This window comes from Patiria miniata, unplaced genomic scaffold (assembly GCF_015706575.1).
Source record: "Patiria miniata isolate m_02_andy unplaced genomic scaffold, ASM1570657v1 HiC_scaffold_2, whole genome shotgun sequence".
Taxonomy (NCBI): Eukaryota; Metazoa; Echinodermata; class Asteroidea; order Valvatida; family Asterinidae; genus Patiria; species Patiria miniata.
The window spans coordinates 17,311,693-17,334,072 of NW_024037058.1; the positions used below are offsets into that span (position 1 = coordinate 17,311,693).

The following is a 22,380-nucleotide window of genomic DNA, read 5'->3' on the forward strand; positions in this document are numbered from 1 at the left end:
TATCCTACAGAATTATTGTTGAAAAACTTACTTGGGTTAAAGATTATACTGGTACTAAACACCCTGTGAAATTATTCATCTGGCTTGCTGTTGTTTAGAAGAAATCAAGAAACGTAGGCGATTTCCAATGATCAGTCAATGGACTGATTTTGGGAAATACATACAGAGTGCTATGGACGAAATCGCGTTGTGCATGATTTTTGCACTGTTTTCTCAAAAAGCGTAAAAGCCGCTTAGCTGAAACTTCATCAGGTTAGGTTTTCAACATTCTTCATTAAATTTTGAAGTGATGTTATTTTTGGAAATAACTAAAATATGAGTAAAGCGAATGATCATATATGCCTTGAAGATTCCTACAACCCCTGGTTGCCCGTCACTGTTTCCCGTCGGCTTTTTTCTTCAGTTTAATGATGACAATGCTATTCCTGGCATTTTTCAGCCGCCACCATCTTCCTAGTCGGTGCTCCTGCCCCACACCGGCCACAAGTAGACTACCGTCGCTGGTAAACTGCATCGCGTTGACAAAGCCGACCTGCACAAGTAGGGAAAACAATTATTCATAAGATTGAATCTGCGTCAGAGTGATGTAAATTCAACATTGGGTTTTGCCCTTAGCCGACATATTTTCATAAACAATGTATAACTCAGTGTTGTCCCGAGTGATTGTGAGAATTTTTTTTTGCAAAACTACTTGAGTGGGACTCGAACCCACGACCTCCTGCTTACTAGCGCAGAATAACATTGAAACAAAGTTCACACACAAAGGCAAATGAAGACCTTAAAATATAGATTTGTTTTAATAAAATTTTTGACATGTACTTTGATTATACTATCACTGTCCGTCTCTGAATCGCCATTTGCGAGGGTGTATCTAGCCCTTTTGGGTTTTTTAAACAAATGCAAATTCCCATATTCATGAGCCAAACAATAATGTTTTCATTTATACGTTTATGGCAACCAGTCCAAACTCTGCTCACAAATGTTACACTAAAGGTTCATTGTTTTTCACAGTCTAACTTATCAAGTGGGTGTGCGGCATCACAGAAATAGAACTGGCAGACGTCAAGAAATAAAAGGTCCATAAAATATAAACAAGTGTCTATTTTCGACAGCCAAGACTGGATTCCAAAACTCAACAACTCAAGCTTATAAGAGTAAGTTTCCCACCGGTACTTTTTCAGAACCACACAAACTTACTCCTACCGCTGTAGTCACCAGGCAAACATTCAAATTTTACCTGAATCAAGCTCAAGTGCGAAGTTTACACTGAGAGTGCGAGACAGACCTAGCAAAATGAGAGTTAAAAGTCTTGGGAAGGACCCCAATACCACTGTGTAATAGTACATATTGTTGAAGCCATCCCAATTCTGTCTTTCGTTGGATTTTCTTTAATACTCACAATGTCTATGCTAGCAAGGGGCTGTAAGGACCGGTAGCCGTCCGAACACTGCCAAAGGCGGATCTTGGAATCTTTAGAACCTGCTGGTCACAATAAAAACACAACCGTCTAAATTACAAATTGACACAACCGTTTTATAGAGTACCGAAGTGTAGGATCCCTTCTGTGTTACCTGAAGCTATACGTCAGTGTATGCATTTCATGTGGTATTCTGTTTGTCTCCAAGGCAAATATTTTCTATACTTAACAAAGTTCCGTGCTGAACAAACAGTTTGAATGGAGTGGGACATGAACCTTGGACCTTCAGAAAATTGACAATAAACAAATAGGATTCCTTCTTTGTTTCCAGTAAATCAGTGCGTGACATTTTATGTGGTAAACTGTTTTTCCTAAGCAACTATTTTCTGTGCTAAGCCATTTTTTTGTGCTTAACAATGGAATTGACTGGAGTGGGAACTGAACCTGGGACCTCCAAAATACAAAAATTATAAATAGGATCCACTCTGCGTTACCTGGAACCAGTAGATCAGTGCAAGATATAATGTATGGTAACCTGTTTTTCCCTAAGCAAATATTTTGTGTGCTCAAGCAATTTCGGTGCTGCACAAAGTAATTGAGGGGAGTTGGAACTGAACCTGGGACCTGTAGAAAAATTGACATAAAAAAAGATCCAATTTTGTTACCTAAAGCCAGTAGATCAGTGCATGACATTTTATGTGGCAACCCTGTTTTTTTAGGCAAACATTTTTAATCAAGATTTTTAAACAATTTTCTGTGCTTAAATAATTGGACCAGAGTGGGATCTGAACCGAAGACCTCCAAAAAATAGCCAACCAAAAAAATGCTTTCTGTGTTACCTGAAGCCAGCAAATCACTACTCTGTAATGCAGCAACAGATGAAATCCAGTTCTCTTCCTTGGGATAGACAGTGTTTTGCGTCTGCGACTGACCGTTGGTGATGGTGTCAAAGCGTTTGGAGTGAGCATTCTTCACCACTGCAGCCGGCTTCTTCTTCAGAACGCTCCATAACGAAATGGACCTGTAATAGACAAAATATTAAAGCAGCGAAGAAATAAAACCCCTCAAAATGAGGCCTTTATTTCAAAAAACTTTTTGTACACGAAAGGAACATAGACACATGAAACCTGAACCTGCAAAATTTGAACAGCAAAACTTGATAAAAAAAAACCCACATTCTTACCCGTCATCACTTCCGCTGATAAAATGTTCCTCGTTGATGAGCTTTATGCAGTCTACAGAACCCCTGGAAATATAGGACGAGAATTTTGAAAAAACTTCAGCTCATCCCAAATGCGAACTGTTAAGTGTAGCTTAACTTTCTGAGGAATAGACTCTCCAACATGAGTTCAAAGGTCACATAATTCTGGGAGGAACCAAGATACAGAGATCTTAAACCAGGGGTGAGATTAGGAGAGAGGGGGGAAGGAAAAACCCGCAAGATAATCGGCAGAGGATTTGAGGGTTGCCGAGGGCCCAGAGCAACGTAGGGTCTATGATATATGTTTGGGTTTTACTAAAGGCACCCCTTACGATACCCATATCTTTTGTTTCATATGAGCTTGTAAAGGTAAAAACACTTTTTTAATACAGTAAAACCTCAGAAATTCAAGATTTCAAAATTGTTCTTTAAAAATCCTGAAATCAGGAAAAAATCCTGACATAAAATCCAGAAATCAGGAAAAAATCCTGAAAAAATGTTTCAGAAATCAGCAAAAATTCGGACAAATAATCCAGAAATCGAGAAAAATCCTGACCTAAAAATCCAGAAATCAGGAAAAAACCTGACAAAAGATCCAGAAATAATCCCGACAAAAAATCCAGAAATCGGAAAAAATCCTGACAAATCTCACCCCTGTTAAACTAATCTGTTTTCATGTGAAACTGTTGACTCCCAAAACATATTAGGTGGACAATTATGATCTTAAAATAAAAAAAAAAAACAGTTGAAGTCGCCCTGTTTTTTTTGCAGCATACATCATATTTTAACCAATCACATCGCGCACCCTAACATGAATATTTATCACGCTGTGTGAATGGAAGACACCTAGGCTCTGGTAGTGTCTTCCCTTCAATTAAACATGGGAAAGTTAAGCTGCAGATAAAAACACCGAGCCCTGTCCTACAGAGGAGAAAAAAACGTGGCCATCAGGGGACATTTTTACTATGGAGCTGCTTAACGTATAAACCTGCTAAGCAAAGAAAATATTTACTTAGCAAAAAAGAAAACGGTTACCAGCCACAATGCCATGCAATGTCTATCGCTTGCGACTGGTTCCCGGCCGATATCTGCTTAGTCCATTAATTGCTAAGCAGTATTTTTCCTGCTTAGTAGCTGTGAGAAATCAGTACTGACCCTGGGCTGTTATAGATGAGCTGTGATTCTTCAATGATCTTCCAGACACGTAGCGTGTTGTCTCTCCCTCCTGCTGTGACTGCTCGCTCTCTGGTCAGACTGTCAATGGCCATGATACTGTCCTGATGTCCAAATCTGTCAACGGTATACAACGTAAGATTTCAGCTTTAAGGGGCCAAATGTTTTTCAATTTCGTTTCCAATTGATTAATCAATTCCTTTTCGGTTTACAATTCCAGTGAGTCAAATGGTCGCAATGATGTCAAACGTCAAATAGTCTGCTAAGCATGTTGAGTGCTAAGAAATGATTAGTTGAGCACTAGTCACAAGCAATGCGTATCACATAACATTTTGGACTAGTGAGCTTTTTTTGCTTAGTAAATATTGTCCACCTTCAGAAAATTTCCCTGCTCAGCAAATACGCCAAAAAGTCCCTGATTTAAGGTGTTGAATTGAGGAGACATACAAGTATTTGTACAGTCTCAACAGGAGAATTTAACACTTTAGAGTGTTGATATTCTTAGGAAAGTGTTCAAAGAATTCAGGAGGTGGAGGGTGGCAAATAAGGTAAAGTGGCTTGCCCAAGGACACAGCATATGCCTAGCAACTGAATTTGAACATAAACCCTAACCACTAGACAACACTCTACTTGTTTTAGTTTGTGCAATGGTACATAGTTTTTACCCTGACGGGGAGGTATGGTACATGTACTTGTGTTCTTTGGCAAGACACTTTACTACAACTGCCTCTATTAACTGAGGAACATAGGTGTAAATGGTACATGTGAGGGCAGAGACCAGATGGTGCTAATCTCAATCTGCTGCAGATTATCTCGGAAGTCATATTTATAATTGTGACGTACTTTGGGAGTTTGATATAAAGCGCTATGCGAGCACCACTTTATTATTATAATGACATAAATCAAGACATGTTAAGTACTCACAATGTTTCCACGTAAGCCATTTCATCTAGATTCCACACTTTGACGGAGCGGTCGTGTGAGGCACTGTATAATGTGTGAGTCCCTTTTCGAAATGACAGACCCTGAGGGGAAAAGAAAAAGAAACGTTAAAACTGCATTTTCCACAAGAATTGTTGATGATTTTATGTTATGCAGCCGAGCTGGAATAAGTCAACCGAACCTTTGTTTTAAGGGAGATAAAATGCTTGATTGTGAGTCAATACTGATGACAATTCAGCAACATGCACTTTATTGTAACAAAGCAGATCACAATGAACACAGCTGTCATGTACTTTAAACTGTTCTCTTTAGCAATATGTATGATTGTACCTCATACAAATTTATGAACCAAAAGCCAAACCAATGCCTTCAACTCCTGCCATCAAATCTCCCAACCATGGAAAATCAACGTCCAAAAGGAGTTGTACTCAACTGATTCTGCATCTCTGTGGCCCCTGAACATGTGTAGAAGCTTGAATTGCCTCCCCTTCCCCCAAAAAAGTGAATGTCCAAAAAGATTTCTATTAATTGAAGGCCAATTTACACATGCGCGACATTGTCATTTTTATAAATACGTACAAATGAGTAAGTGATAAGACGCATGACTTACAGTTGCGTATCAGAACACGTTCATTGAATTGTACATACTTTGAAACACGCACAACATTGTCGTGCTACGAAGTCGCAAAGTGGCGTATGTGTAAATTGGCCTTCATACAGCATCTCTGTGGCCCCTGAACGGGTGTAAAAGCTTGCTATTACTTCCCCTCCTCCCCCCAGAAAGCCAATGTCCAAGAGGAGTATTACTCACTGACACAGCATCTCTATGGTCCCTGAACGTGTGTGAAAGCTCACTGTTCCTTCCTTCCCCCCCCCCTTTCCTCTGTCCCTCCCTCTCGGAAAGCCAATGTCCGAAAGGACTTCTACTCACTGATACAGCATCTCTGTGGCCCCTGAAGGTGTGTAAAAGCTCGCCGTTCCCCGGGTTCCATACATGGATGATTTTACTCCGGCAACCAGAGGCTAGGAAACTATTGTCGCTGGAGATTGCTAGAGCTAGGACGTGGGTCGTATGGCCTTTGTGTGTGTCTTCGGTCCCCTTTCTGCCCCCCGGTATGACAAACTCCTTGCGACATGACTCAAGATTCCCTAAAAAGAAAAAGGATTCACAGTAAACAAAGTAATCCTCCAAATTTCAACATTGTTCAGTAAAACACTGGTTTGGAAAATCAAGTGCTTGTACAGCTTCAAATCCATCCAAATCATGCAAAATATGTGTTTGATATTGAAGGTTTTGGCTGATAAAGGTTATCTAATTAATAGTAACGGCGATTTTGTAACAATGTTTCAATAATCCTTCACAATCCTCAAAAATATATAAAAAAAATTATAAATAAATAAATAAAATACAAATATAAAAAAGTTAATTTGAAATACTTTACTTTATTGAAAATCAACGGAATTTTCACAATCACGTCCATCTCACTTTTGATTACAGGACAGCTATTTTCTTCTGTTTGGAGCTTTGAGCTTATAATCTCAAATTCGGAAACACTTGTTAAAATATCTTAGGCAAAAAAAAAAACTATTCGGTCTCTGGTCAGACCAAAGTTCCGGAATTGACGCGGCCACTCGGCTTCTTTTTTTTTTTTTCTTTTCTTTTCTTCAAGCTTGGATTGTACAGACAAGGTGGGGTACTATTTTGCTTTTTTTGTGTCCTCATGTACATTGGTGTCCTCCATAATTTGCCTTGGTGCTTTCGGTCATTTGCCTTGGTGCAATTTCCCATTCCTTGGTGCTCTTTTGTACAAAAAATTGAGGTGCGGAAATAGAGGGCGCTGTTGGAGCTACCGCGGAACATTTTGGAAAAAAAAAGATCGACGCGCATGATTAAAATCGACGTTCGCGCTGACCAGAGACCGACTTATTTTTTTTTTGGCCTTAGAGAGGTAGGCCTATATTGCTGATGTGGTAATTTTGGAATTATAACTAAACTGTGGGTCAAACTGATTCTTAAAATTTGCTTAAGCCATTGTTGAAATGTATGCCTATATTTGTATCGGTTATATAATTTACTTTAAAAACAACCTAGGCTCCCAAGTTGAAATATAGGTTTCTTAGGTTGTAAAGGTTTTGCTGTGAGGCCTGCTTTGGGTTAACCCTAACCCCCAGGCCCTCTGGCTAGGATGCAACCTCAATCCTGCAAAATCCTCCAATTGCCACCAAGAATACAATTGGATTCAGCCTCAATCCTCCAAAATCATCCATTATTTCTTGAATTTAGTCTGTGGCAAGTGACCACTGCCTCAATCCTCCAAAATCCTCTGCCAATTACTGCTATGGTCTGAGGCAGTGCGAATTGGCGTTTTTCTTTCGAATTTTCTGTAACTGTTTGCTATTTATTGTGAGGCACTGTGATCTTTGTAGAGTGGCATAATATGCTTAGTATTATACGTGTAATGGTACCATTAGGGAGACATGGTATCGTAATTTCTTCGAACGGTGGGAGACATCTGTCATTATTCATGTCTCCCTAATGTCACAGCCCCCCTTTAGAGGCACAATTTTATTGCTGCAATTAGGTTATATTTGTTGCTCGTGGTCTAATTGGTAAGCATACCGTAATTCGTAGAAAAAGGACAAGGGAATATTGGGTTAGGACACATTGAAGTTTGAAAATTTTTGTGCACAAGTCTTTTGGGATGTCTCCCAAATGTCCAATCCAGGGTAATAAGTATTATTATTATTATTATTAAGAAATGTGGATGAAATACAAGAAAAAAACCTGGCTGATTTATGCATGGCTTAACATAACCAATGCAGGATATGGCCTTCTGGCTTGATGTAATGCATCCTCCTCAAAAAAGCAATACATCTTTGCCATTCATCCTCAATCCTCTAAAATCATCCCAAAACCAGCAGGAGGATTTTGAGGGATTGAGGAGGGTTAGGGTTTTAATCAACGGTTGCAAGGATACGACTTACATTTGATAATGGAGCAGTCCTTTGAGCCACTGTATGCGTGTTTGTTGTCCGACGAGATGACCAGACAGGTTACCGATAGCTGGTGACCTCTGAGTACGGCCATCTCGGGGGTAGCTTGGAAGTCATAATCTTGGGCCACCTTCTTCTGAAGCTTACCACTCTGCTCAAGCTAGGACCATGGAGAAAAGAAAATACAGTATAAGTTATTAGTTATCAAATTTGAAAAGATTTACAATACACATGTCGTTAACCGTAACCTTCCCAAAGGCTCTTTGCAAAATGGAGGATTTTGCAGTATTGAGGCTATATGGCAAAAGTGTGTTGCTGATTTTGGAGAATGCACTGTGTCAAGGTCTTGGCCACATGTTTATGCTCAGTCATGCATGAGTTTCGGCCTAGATTATACTTGAAATCCTCCGCACAGCTCCAGGATGTCGCTGGCTCTGCATCAACATATTGGCAGTGATTGCCGGGGATTTGGCAGGATTGAGGCAGTGGTCACCCCTCCAAGGACCACATTCAAGAAATAATGGATGATTTTGGAGGATTGAAGCTGTATGCAATATTTACATGGAGGCAGTTGGAGGATTTTGCAGGATGGAGGTTGCATCCCAGCGAAAATGCCTCTAGAGGGAGTTAGGGTTAGCATTTAGCAATCTATGCATTTTTAATAATCAAAAGGAAATCAACAACACATCTTTCACTGATACAACAGGCCTGAAATAACAAAAAAGGGGCAAAGTGATTTTATAACATGGACATTCTTGTCAGACTTTTTAGTGAAAATATTTATTACACATTGTTATCGAGATCATGAACATCCCCTAAGATAACAAAGCATCAGGCCTATTTACTTTGACTTTTGTATTATTCTTGGATTCTGTAAAGTCCAATTAAAATATCTTACGTTTGATTGGATAAAACATGCATGAAATTTGCACAATATTTGCATTTAATTTGCATACTTACCACCTCCTCCCGGAGCCTGTGTGAGATGGCATCTCTATCAATGTCTTTGGTCTCCTCATTGTCTTTTTCTAGAGTCACAAAAACCAAAAAAAAAAAGGAATGCTTGTATGACCCAAAATATTTCAACCTTGTTTGCAATTGTCTAGTAACAAATACACTTTGCTTGATAAGGATAATTATTTTATCCTGCAAAATTAAAAAAAAAAATTATTTCATTCATGACCAAAACTCAGTATGCGTCTTCTGTAATGCTATTTCAAAAGCAAAATTATTGTCAGAATTTGCATCACCTGCCAAAATCATCCATCAATAATCCCGATTTTTGCAAATGAAGCCCGTTAGACCTGTTACATGTTTCTACAAAAGCCTCGTATCACATCCTTCCCTTTTCTGTACACTCCCCTCCTTACTTGATACATTTGTAACCTTTCTAGATACGTCCCGTCTTAGGAACACATTTGTAGATATGCCCCCTTCCTCGCATTCCCCTCCCCCAACTATATAGACACGCCCCTTTCTTTACATGTTCCGTCCTAAAACATGCCCCTTTCTTGAGATGCCCCTTCTTCACAGGTCCTCCTCCATGACAAACCCCCTTTGTAGACACACCTCTTTCCCTTTCTTGACACACCCCCTTCTTGACATGTCCTGGTCTTTACCCACCCCCTCCTAGACATGCCTCCTCCTTCCATCATTACTAACACGCGCCCTTCTGTACACAACTCCTTCTTTACATATCTGTGTTTACATGCCCCCTTCCTAAACAACCCTCCTACTTCCAATTAAGACATACCTCCTTACTACTGGCACCCTTCCACCTACTACACACACCTCCTTCTTGACGTAGCCGTCTTGGCACACTTTTCTTGACAAAGCTGTCTCTACACACCCCTTCCAAGACAACCCTGCCACTTCCAAGACACACCTCCTTCCTAGACACACCCCTCTTTGAAATAACCCCTTCTTGACATGCCCCCTGTCTCTACGTATACCCTTTTAAGACATGCCCCCTTCCAGAACACGCCTCATATTTCCTAGACAGGCCCCTTCAAAGACACATCCCCCTCCTTGAAACGCTCCCTTTTGACACATCTCCTTTTCTAGACACGCCTTCTACCCAGATACCAACCTTCTTCCTCAAGCTGTGCCAAGTACTGCTTGGTCAGTCGTAGCCGCTTTTCTTGAGCCGTCTCCTCCTCCTCTGATTCGGAAGACGAAGGTTCCAACTTCCTCTTGCTAGCTGGGGTTTCACTATGTTTCAGATTTTTAGTCATCAAATAAGAAATTTATACGTTTTGAATACAGAGTCGTATTGTTTACAAAACACACCTTCACCATGTTCACTATGATTTGCCAATGTCTACGGCACATTATTTTGGTAGACAAAAATTTACAGTACACACGTATGTACTTGGCTGACAAAATACTTACATTTCATCTTCAGAAGAATCGCTGACAATCTCTTCACTCAGTTTCGACTTCTTTTTCCTAATCTTGTTGCTGGCAGCAATGCTCATATCTCGCTTGGGCTTGCCATTATTGGAATCCTTTAGGACAAATAATTAATAAGCTCTATTTTAGAAAGTGAAAATAACATTCCACAAATTGTACCTTTAGGCATATTATACTTGTCGTAGAGACACCATGCATGACAGCATGACTATACCTGAGAAAAGTATCAGGTGAGCAATTCCAGCGTTATGAAAGGCAGTGTACTGTCCGTGACAGTCAATTAACCATGATATCTAACAAATGAATCACAGGAATTATCCAAAACTCCTAGTCTGTAATCTCCTTGACCATTGCTAGGTGATGGATGTATAAGATTTGAACACATTTTCAGGTTTATTCACTGAGCTCTTTAATTAAAGCTCTTTCTTGGACATTACATAATGCTGGAATTAACCAGGTACAAAAGTAGAAGATACCAACTTTGTAAATGAAAGTGTCTTTGAGCAACACTCCCTTTTATCCAAGCCCATTGCCCAACACAACCATCAGATTTCTCCCCGAAAACTGTTGTAAAACTGCCTGACAGTGACAGTCTTGACAGTGACACATTGCATCAGATATCACGGCGATCGTGTAGTGTAGGGCCCCTGTGTTGTTTTGATCGAATTGGGTCAAAAATGTTTTTTTATTGCTCAAAAATCACCTTTATAATTAAAGCAGACTTTTCTCAATTTTAATGACACCCGTTTCGTAATTTTGAACAGTTTCTTGGGGTAAAAATCATGATTTTCCTACGCGGTTTGTGCCTTGCGATTCAGCGAGCCGTGCGTGCTCACGGTACATCGCGCAATGATCGCCATCTTTATTTTTGGGTTGCGTGTTGTCGCCGCGCTGTCATTATTATTTCATCCCCAAATTTGCCTCAAAAAACCAAAACCCTGCCCTCTATCTATGAGTGACACACCTGTTTATTGAGAATGTCACAAACTAGTTTGGTCGGTCTAATATCTTAGAGTGGATTTTGTTCCCTTATACAATGTAGGAACCGGGCCCTAAACTACACGATTGCCGATATCACTATCACTAAAGCTAGCTGGAGTTACCTCAGCCCTAAATTTTATCATTGGGTTGTCATTTTGGGCTGGAGGAAGTTATTAACTTGGACTAGCAGATACACAAATGAAATCGAAAATGTGCCATTTTGCCCCCGTAACACAATAATTCCAACTTGGACTCACCCAAGCCTTGCCTGGCATAACCACTACACAGGTCCTTGAAGAAAAAAAACGATCCACAATGAAGATTCAGCCTACAATTGCAGTGAAAAAAGGAAGCATAACCAACAGCCGTGCGGCCATGATGATGCCGGGCGTAGATTTGTGCACAAACAAACTTCGTGTACAAAGGAATGGCAATGCGCGGTCGATTACCATGCACAGCGCGCATACCAGTCACACTTGCCAACTGCATGGCGCGGCGCGGCATGGCGCTGAAGCGCACACCCGACTATTGTTTTATGCACTACTGCTGCACTAACTATGAGGCTTCACTCGAATCATGGCTGAGGTAGAACTGCAGCCGAAGTTGGCTGACAAACAGTCGTCAGTTTCATTCATTCATTCATTCATTCTTTATTATTTTTACCACATCTCATTTCATTAAGTGACATGGCATAAATACATACATGTAGTTTTGGGTATTATAAAGTTCGAGCTTGTTTTACAAAATATATATATTTATACACTTTTGGCGCATTATTTTCTAATTAGAGATGGTGGAAGGGGATCTCCAAAAAGCAGAGCTTGTCGAGTAGGGATCCCCTCTAACATGGATTAATATAAACATTTAACCCTAACTCCCTAGGCCTTTTTGCTAGGATGTAGCCTCAATCCTGCAAAATCCTCCAATTGGCCCTCATGGAAAAATAGCATATAGCCTCAATCCTGCAAATTCCTCTGTTATTTCTTGAATATGGTCCATGGAGGGATGACCACTGCCTGAATCCTGCAAAATCCTTCGGCTATGTCTGTCAATAGGCTGAGGCAGAGGCAGTGACATCCTGAAGCAGTGCGGAGGATGTCAAGTATAATCAAGGACTAAATTTATGCACGGCTGAGCATAAACAACACAAGGTCCGGCCCAAGACCTTGACACAGTGCGTACTCCGAAATCAGCAACGCACTTTTGCCATGTAACCTCAATCCTGCAAATTCCTCCAATTTGCAAAAAGGATTTTGGAGGATTCAGGGCGGTCTGAAAAACAATTGAACGTATAAATTTTAAATTGTACATAACACACGGAAAAGCATAATATTGCTGATCAGAAAAAAAGAAATACAGAGTAGTAACCCAGTAAGAAGATTAATCTGAGCTACCGGTATTATAATTTGATAGTAAATTCGATTTAAGTTTGGATTTAAATAATGGAAGGCTACGAATGCCCTGGAGTGATTTATGTAAGGACTTCCAGTACTTAGGGCCTTCAGTTGAGCGCTTCAGCGCCATGCCGCGCCGTGCAGTTGGCAAGTGTGACTGGTTCGCCCGCTGTGCATGGTAATTCACCGCGCACTGCCATTCCTTTGTACACGAAGACTACTCTGGTCATCATCATGGCCGCACGGCTGTCGGTTGTGCCTCCGTTTTTCACTGCAATTGTAGGCTGAATCTTCATCGTGGATCGATAACTGCACTATGAATGTATGATAACCGGCCAACCTCGGCTGCCATTCCAGTACCACAGCAAGAGCAAGAGCGACTGGTTCGCGCGCTGTGCATGGTAATCAACCGCGCATTGCCATTCCTTAATTGTACACGCAGTTTGTTTGTGCACAAATCTAGCTCCGGGCATCATCATGACCGCACAGTTGTCGGTTATGCCTCCTTTTTTCACTTCAATTATAGGTTGAATCTTCATCGTGGATCGTTTTCACTTCAAGGTCCTGTGTAGTGGTTATGCCAGGCAAGATTTGGGTGAGTTCCAGTTGAAATTAGTGTGTCATGTGTGTTACGCCTTACGGGGACAAAATTGCACATTTTCAAATGTTTTTGGAAGGACCTGCCAATGCTGCAGGTTCAAGTGAAAAACTTCCTCCAGCCAGAAATGACAACCCAATAATACAATTTAGGGCTGGGTAACTCCAGCTACTCTAGCCCTAAATGACAACCCAATGATTTAGGGCTGAGGTAACTCCAGCTACCGGTCCTACTAAAGTGCGTCAACAACCGTCAACAAGCCTCAACGGTCGTCAACGAGCATCAACAAATTTTGTACATGCTTTTGAACATTAAAAGTAGCTTTATATGGTAGAAAAAGCAACAAAGAACATTTTCTGCATATCAATTAAAGTTAAAATTATTTAAAAACTTGTTTTTTTTAACGGTGTTGACGCTTGTTGACGCACTTTAGTACTTAGTAGGACCCCCAGCTACAATATAACATGTATAAAGGGTTTCGATCCAACTCGGACCCAAACCAACTCGGACCCAAGCCAACTCGGACCCATGCCAACTCGGACCCACTACCAACTCGGACCCATGCCAACTCGGACCCACTACCAACTCGGACCCAAGACCAACTCGGACCCACTACCAACTCGGACCCATGCATGACCAGCTCGGACCCATCGTTTTCAATCATTCGAAATCGTTTTCAATCATTCATTTCAAAAAGTTTGTCCACTTCTCATCTGTTATTACAGTGATGCTGTTTAGTATAAATTTTCATTGTAATTGTAAGGTAAATTATCTCATATCTGTATTGCAGCAGTATAACATTTTTAAGCGCATTAAAATGCTATTTAGAAATGCACTTTAACTTGAAGTGTAATTAATTATTTATTATTTTCATTTGTTTTTCATTAAAACATATTGCGCTTTAAAAGTTTAACCAATTGTTTATTTTCATTAAAACATATTAATTGACATCGTTCACACCATCTTGCTAAATTTAACAGCTATTATTACATTTTTAATCCAAACTTCAACGTAACAAGTATACAAATTAAGAACAGATCTTCATAGAAAAATAAAATTGGAAAGTATGGCATTAAAACATAAACACTTTCAAACATAACATCATTAACTCAATAAATATAAGTAAACATAAGTCACTAAATAAAATAAATAAGATATAAAAACGAATGAGTGTTTAAAAATGAGTGTTTAGCAACAGTATTTACTGTACGCATCATAAAATAGCGCTCCACACAGCGGCAATACAAGAAAACAACAAAACTAAAAGCCCCATTCTGCCCAATGTAATTACAGAATATCTTCACTTTATAAGCACTAACATTAAGATCACCTATAACTATAATCTCTGAAACTAAAATGATTGAGTCATTGTTGGGTCCGAGTTGGTCGTGCTTGGGTCCGAGTTGGTCGTGAGTCCGAGTTGGTCGTGGGTCCGAGTTGGTAGTGGGTCCGAGTTGGTAGTGGGTCCGAGTTGGCGTGGGTCCGAGTTGGCATGGGTCCGACTTGGCATGGGTCCGACTTGGTTTGGGTCCGAGTTGACCTGATACCGTATAAAGCAGTAAGTCATAAACATGATAAATCCAACAAAAACAACATGAAACTATAAAATGAAAACTTGACAAAGTTCTACATTTTCGGGTACATGTTCCAACTGTGGCTTTTATTTAGGGAGGTAATCCAGTAAATTGGCCACATTTATGGGGCTAAAACTTAAAAGCTAAAAAGCGGCGTGGCCAAGTCTTAAGACCAAGGTGTCTGAAATACACATCGAACAGGTAGCCCATGCATGAACGATTACAACGTGCGTAGAAATTTCGTGGGGAGAGTGGAAGTTTTGTTTGCGGTTCTCACCTTTTTGCCCAGGGGTTTCTTTTTCTTAGATGGTGCGCCTCTGATGAAGAAGGACATGACTGCAATAACGAAGAATTCCCTCAAATAAAACTATAAAGATGGGAGAGAGAACTGAAACAAGTTGCACACATATCCACGTGCGCGCTGACAACCGAACTATTGGTGGCGCTGTCACGCCCCAACTATCGCATTGGTCCCAACTATAGTTGGGCCTGTCCCAACTATAGTTGGGCCTGTCCCAACTGTAGTTCCACAGTTGGGCTGGCCCAACTATAGTTGGGCCTGTCCCAACTATAGTTAGGACGGTCCCAACTGTAAGTTCCACTGTTGGGCTGGCCCATCTATAGTTGGGCCACTCCGATCTTTTTATTTTGCGGTGTCCCAACTATAGTTTACATTGATGTACAACTGTAAAACGTTCCCTACAGCTCTGATACACGTCTGACTTTACTGGGGACCACTGAAATTAGCTATTGATGGGGCGAATCTATAGTTGGGCCACTCCAATCTTTTTATTTTGCGGTCCCAACTATAGTGTACATTGTTGTACGATTATAAAACATTCCCTACAACTCTAATACACATCTGACTTTACTTGGGACCAATGAAATTATCTATGGGTGGGGACCATCTGTAGTTGGGCCACCGCAATATTTTTATTTGGCGGTCCCAACTATAGTTTACATTGATGTACGACGACTATAAAACATTCCCTACAGCTCTGTTACATACTGTCCGACTTTACTTGGGACCTTTGACATTAGCTATGGGTGGGGCCCATCTATAGTTGGCCGGCCATGGCAATCTTTGAATTTTGCAAAATGTTGCTGGACAATCCGCCACCCTCTAGTGTCGTCCCACCATTTCCTACCTCCATGGTCCCACTTACCGATGATATCACATTTAACAAGTCCTCTTTCTCTACTGTCGCGCCGCCAACCTCTAGTGTCGTCCCACTTACCGATGATATCACATTTAACAAGTCCTCTTTCTCTACTGTCGCGCCGCCACCCTCTCGTGTCGCCCCACTTGATGATCATCGGTAAGTGGGGCAACAGTAGAGGGTGGTGGCGCGACAGTAGAAAGAGGACTTGTTAAAATGTGATGATCATCGGTAAGTAAGACGACACTAGAGGGTGGTGGCGCGACAGTAGAAAGAGGACTTGTTAAATGTGATATCATCGGTAAGTGGGACGACACTAGAGGGTGGCGGCGCGACAGTAGAAAGAGGACTTTGTTAAATGTGATATCATCGGTAAGTGGGATGCAGAACATACAGTGTGCATCTACATGTATATCCTGGGTCCTTGCTCTATGGTATATCTATCAGTACCGTGCGTGATATACTACTCATGAGCTTCTAGTGACGTCATAGTCATGCATATTCATTACGCGCTGTACTGTCGTACCATTTTATGCTACCAAAATGGTCATGTTCCAAGCGGGGCGGTAATTATGACGGTACCGTACGTGTGTGATGATAAAGCGAGGCCGGTAGATATGTCAACAAAAAGAGAGAAAAAAAGCGAAAACCCATTTTTGCCTTGTAATAAAACAACTTCAACGGTACAAATTCTTGCAGGATATTAACCCTAAAGGGCCGGCCGGAACCCAACCCCCCCCCCTCAATTTTTCCGCGATAGCCTTGAAAAAAAATTTCGCGACCCGAGCTGTTCTGACTTTTTAGCCTCGAGCCTTGCGCATCTTTTGATACCAAAAACATAAAAGTCGGACCACGGGTTGCCGCGTAGCGAAAAAAATTCCGGCGCTATGCGCCGTGAAAACTGAATTCCCATATATACATATTTAGTTTAGTAGGAAGAAGGGGTTATCGTGCACCCTCTGAAATCAGTTTCTAATTGACGTCTCTAGATCAGAAAAAAATGCATAGAAAACGATTTGCTATGTTAAAAAAATCAACCAATGTCCCACGTATTGTTTTTATGCAAATTATGCCGCCGATTACCGAAAAATCCATTGTTCAGCCAATGTTGCAGATATCATAACCGGAACGAATAAGGTGTCTAAACCCATGTTTTCAGGGTCAAAGATCACAATAAAACTATTCTGGAAGTGACCACATGTGTCTGTGGCATAGGAATATGCAAATTAGTGCCGCCATTACCGAAAAATCATGTTTGTGGCATATCTCGGCCAATATTGCTCGTAACTTCACAAGTAAGGTGTCTAAACCCATGTTTTGAGTGTCAAGTATCATTCTTAGATCATTCCTGAAGTATATGCGTGTCATGTGTGTCCTTAGCATACGGTATATGTACATTCTAAAGTGACGGTTTATCAGAAATTTGCTTTTTAGCCAAAACGATTTCTCAGTCATTTGCAGCTAGCTAATGTTCACAGAGGGGTTTTTGAGGGCGATACTTTCGCAATTGTATCTTCAATTATTTCCCATTCTTTTTCCCATTCCAGATAAGCAGTAGTGATAAAAGTTGATTTTAAGCCATCGGACATCTGCGCTCGAGATTCGTTTGCATATGATGGCTTAAAATCAACTTTTATCAGTACTGCTTATCAGGAATGGGGAAAATGGGAAATGAAAGATATCCTTGCGAAAGAATCGCCCCAAAAAAAACCTCTGTCAATATTAGCCGCAATATTGGATGAGATATTGGCTAAAAATCAAATTTCAAACTAGAGGTTCGCGTTTGTTGTTACAAACGCAGAGTGGTCGGTTAGACAACCATTTCATTAGACATTGTCCAGTTAAGTTATGAATATGTTTATGTCAGAAAAAAAGGACCAAGAAATTCAACATTTCCAGTACCAATTATTTTGTACAAAAAGAATGGGTCTTTTTAAGGTATGATAAATTTCAGTAGTTGGGTACACGTTGGGTGTGATGACGTCATCAGTCAAAACAGGGAAGGGAAGACACTTGTTTATCATTAAGTAAAAATAACCCATGGGAATATGGAAATTAAGTGTATGTAATAATAACAGCTAACTTCCAGTTTGATGACGTCACAGTATTTGGAAGCAAAAGGTCAACATTAAGTGCAACAGATGTCATTTTTTGGGGGGCAAAAAACAAAGTCATGAGACAGGGATCAAATGATGGATTTAAATTAAAAAATAAAATGGTCATTGTTGAATTCTCCCTACAGTAACTTCCGGTCTGATGACGTCATGATTATGAAACCTTACAAATTCATTTGTGGTTGCTCACGGGATATTATAAGGGCAATATATCATTAAAAATTTGGTTGAGGGTTTTAACATTTTAAAAGATTAAACTGTTTTCTATGTGCCTCTGGAGGGCGCCCGTTCATGGATGACGTCAAAATAATGTTTTTGTGATTGGCATTCATCACTTAACACTTCCATAATGTATTTGTCTGTAGTAAAATGCTTCCGTTTTAGAGTTAGATTCAGTTTCTATTGCACTTCCGGTAACACCGGAAGTAAAGGTCAAGCAGTTTTGTGCCCGGGAATAAGAAATGTTGCTCAAGGCACCGTCTACAACCTCACGAAAAAACGAACACGATACTCTATCTAGTTCAAGAGATATAGGTCAAAGTATTTTGTCAAATCGTGCAATCAAATCGCTTGTAATTTGATACCTGATGACGTCATGATAACGTAACAACAGTTATAACATCTTTGTAACATGGTACAAGTTCACACTAGGTTTTATGATCATACCGTAAACCGTTTGGAAGAAATTGTGCTTTGTTTCGATTTCAGGCAAATGTCTTCATTTTGAATTTACCTAAATTTGACCTTCCGGTGGACCCGGAAGTAAAGGTCAAGCGAGTTCACGTACACGACAAAAAAAATGTTTATCAATTTATGGTCTATCTGATTACAAGGTTGGAGCATAATTGATCATTTTGTTGAAGAGTTATAGATGAAAGAAGATCGTTTTTTTCAACGAAAATCGCTTGTAATTTGACAACCGATGACGTCATAATGACGTCAGTGTAATATGCACCACTCGGAATGAGGGTCAATATATGTTAAAAGTTACAAGTTCATATCATATACCGTTCATATAGGAGAAAACCAGCGGAAACGTGCTATGCAGAAAAAAAGAAGAAAAAAAAAGATTAATCGCAACAAATCCAAAGAGTGGTCGGGTTGTGCCCGACCACTCAACTAGAAAACACTCAGAGAGCGCAAACCTCTAGTCTGAGTATCACCCGGAGCCAAGAGTCTCCTGTATACGTCCTATATGTATAGACATGCAGACATATGCAAGCCACATGCCAGCCAATCGGAATAGACTTTACTAAATCGTTACGTCATTTCATTCCCAAATCAGGACTAAATGGATTGATTGGTCAATTCGAATGCAGTGTTTTGTAATGCAAAAACAGCCGGGCGCATTATCACGAACATGATTCAGAGCGCGTGACAGGTTTTTTTTTACATCCATTGTCTATGGCGCGCAACGGGTGAATGAAATAGCCTAGCGGTTAAATTGCTGACCCACGGGTGGAGAATTGGTGGTTCTAATCCCGGCACATGTGTCATTTTAGTTTTCAACGCGCGCTGTCCGACACTTCTTATAGCTATAAAGGATTTAATATACCGTCCTCAAATACCAACAGTACCTTAGCTAAATCGGTAAGCACTGCTGCTGGTACTGTCCGCGAATTCCAGGTAGGCATCTTCGTACAGGTTCAAGGCATGGTCTACTCGGGGGATCAGGACTTAGGATAGCTCCTCCCTGTAGCTCTTTGGTTATACATGGTGCCTGGCCCTCGGGTTATATGGATGGACAGGGAAAGAAGTGTGTGTGCCGGGACCTCATGAGATCCCAGAAGACTCCTATAAGGGTCGGCATGGGCTTATTGGGATGGCTTATTCGGTCCCTGAATGCTTGGTCAGCACATAACTTTTTTGTTTTATTCACCACAGTTTTTTTTAAACACTTGCAAGTATTAATTAATCGAATATATGTTTACCTTTTTTTTTTTTAGGAAAGTAACAAAATACAGTCTCCACGTCCAATGAGAGACAACATTTTTTGGCCGGGGCCGGGGGTGGGGGCCCAGCGAGATTTGGCAGGGCTTGCAGACCCAGATCCGGATCACTTCCAAAATCTAATCGATTTGTACATGTACCAAGGACAAACCCCTAAAATAATTAATGAAAATCCATCCATAACTTTTGAGTTATCTTGTTATCAGACAAGCCAACAAACAACCGCCGCTTACCAGCTTACAAACTCATGGGACATCTGTGGTTTTCATAGTATAAACAAAAACAAAGAAATTTGGATCCTTATGAATTGCCTCTCTATACCGGTATAAGTGAATGTAAATACGTTTGCGGTACATTTAGAAAGGTGTAAATTTAGGTGAAACTTCACAAATTGACTTGATGCATCTAAATTATTTAATAGCATATAGAAGCTAATTCCGACGCTGAGACTGAAAAAGACAGTTTATCAAATGCGGTGCGCAGAGGCAATTAATGGTTGTGTCTCTTTTGTTGACGTTTATAAAATATGCAAGACTTCAGCTCGTTTATTTCATTTCTACATGTAGCGGTACAAAGAAGGATGTGTAATGATATCATTAGAGTGGTTTTCAATGAAAGGGTATTGTTGCTGTGATGCAAAGTGTATGGCAATTTTTATATCCTTCATTTATCACCATGTATGAAGTGCATAACGATGACCTTTCACAGCATAAAACTGGCTAACTCGACAAGATGATATATTAACATTGCGCAAAAGGACCGTTTACCCTATAGAATGTTGTCAGTCTCTCTTTTTCAAAAGCCGAAAACTTGGCCGAAGGAACACGTTGCAAACCGCCATGCGACTGGTCGGTTCGGAGTAGGTATCGACGGTTTAGGTTTCAGGTGCTCTTTTTATCAATAATGGGCCCACCTGTTTTTAAAGTGTTATCACTGATGAAGCTACCCTGTTTAACCTATCAATTCCCCAAAAGCATACAATCGCGCGCTGCATGCTCAGCCGATACCGTTTCCTCAAGCTTTCTACCAGCTTCTCCACAGATGATAATTTATTGTTGACACACAATGGCATTAAAATTTAATTTTCAAAGCCTTCTACCATTCTAGTCTTCAGTTCTTGAAACAGGAAGGTACAGCCTTGTTAGTACCAACTACCAAGTAAACACATTTGTCACTTTTAACGTGTTATGAGTATTTTGCTTGTTGAGGAGGGAAGTATCTTTAAATTAATAATGGGAACACAAAAAGAGTAAACAAAAACAAAGAAATGTGGATCCTGATGAATTGCCTGTCTATACGGGTATAAGTGAATGTTTATGCGTTTGTGGTACATCTCGAAAGGGTGTAAATTTAGGTGAAACTTCACAAATTGACTTGATGCATCTAAACTATTAGATAGCATTGATATAGAAGCTAATAATTCCGACACTTAGACTGAAAAAGACAGTTTCTCAAAATACGGCGCGCAGAGGCAATTAATGGTCGTGTCTCTTTTGTAGATGTTCATAAAATATGCAAAACTTCAGGTCGTTTATTTCATTTCTACACGCAGCGGCACAAAGACGGATGGATAATGATATCATTAGAGTGGTTTTCAATGAAAAGGTATTGTTGTGATGCAAAGCGTACGGTAATTATATTGAGAAGCTGGTAGAAAGCTTGACGAATCGGTATCGGCTGCATGAACAGCGCATAGCTTCATTATTATAATCAGTATAATCATTATAAACCCACTTTTGACAGAAATTGTAACCTACTAACTTAACTTATTTGAATTTTTTTTTTATAATGTACGTGGTGAAAAAACTTAATTTGTATGCAAGTCACCAAAATCACTGTTGTCCACGTGTAAGTCTAGTGTAGTGAGTTTTTTGGTCTACAAATCAAGCACCGGAGCTCATAGCTCAGTCAAGCGGATGGAAAACAGCCGTCCGTGGACAAACAGGTTTTGCCATGACATTTTTATACCATACCATATCATAGGCGTAGCTAGTGGGGGGTGGAGGGGGTGGGGTGGGGTTAAGGGGGTATTTCCCCCCCCCCCAATATTTTGTCACCAGCGCTTACCGCCCCCCCCCCCAATATTTGTAAATAGTGCCCTTCTTTTATTAACAAGTGCCTTTTTTCTGAACAAGTGCCCTTTAAGAACAAAATAAAAGTCGTGCCCTTTTCTGTGGCATAGTCCTTTTTTTTTTTATTTCGCACACGTATCGCCCTGAAAAGCACCATTATAGTGTGCATAATCGTCGGTTTTGAATAGCCCCCCCCCCCCCACTATTTTATTTTACTGAGGCCAAGTGCCCGAAGAAAAAAACGTGTCTACATTTCAGCACGGATGTGTAGGTGCCCCTTTTAAGACATCCCCCCCCCCAATAAAAATGACCTTGCTACGCGGTACGCCACTGCCACAGAGACAAATATGCTTTCGCAATAATATTGTCGTCACTTATGTTTAAAGATCAATATTTTA

General features: G+C 40.4%; 1 protein-coding gene across 2 annotated transcripts; it reads right to left on the reverse strand.

Moving 5' to 3' along the window:
* Positions 1-39: 39 nt before the first annotated feature.
* Positions 40-15,127, reverse strand: LOC119726714 (U3 small nucleolar RNA-interacting protein 2-like). 2 transcript variants are annotated; one of them, XM_038198520.1, is made up of 12 exons: positions 14,964-15,127; positions 10,119-10,234; positions 9,817-9,938; positions 8,688-8,755; positions 7,719-7,887; positions 5,665-5,882; positions 4,716-4,816; positions 3,774-3,908; positions 2,601-2,663; positions 2,257-2,438; positions 1,400-1,482; positions 40-532 (listed from the first exon to the last, which is right to left on the reverse strand). In XM_038198520.1, the coding sequence occupies exons 1-12, from the start codon at positions 15,018-15,020 to the stop codon at positions 374-376; spliced, it is 1,473 nt and encodes a 490-aa protein (XP_038054448.1). In that variant the 5' UTR covers positions 15,021-15,127; the 3' UTR covers positions 40-373. The 2 variants fall into 2 exon arrangements, with proteins under 2 accessions (XP_038054448.1, XP_038054449.1); XM_038198521.1 differs by having other exon boundaries at positions 41-532; positions 1,400-1,479.
* Positions 15,128-22,380: the final 7,253 nt, after the last annotated feature.

Coding starts and splice junctions, on each gene's coding strand:
- LOC119726714 (XM_038198520.1), bottom strand. CDS start 15,020: ATGTCCTTCTTCATCAGAGGCGCACCATCTAAGAAAAAGAAACCCCTG. Junction 7,888..8,687: donor ACAGGCTCCGGGAGGAGGTG/GTAAGTATGCAA, acceptor CCATGGTCCTAG/CTTGAGCAGAGTGGTAAGCT. Junction 3,909..4,715: donor ATGGCTTACGTGGAAACATT/GTGAGTACTTAA, acceptor TACCGTTGACAG/ATTTGGACATCAGGACAGTA.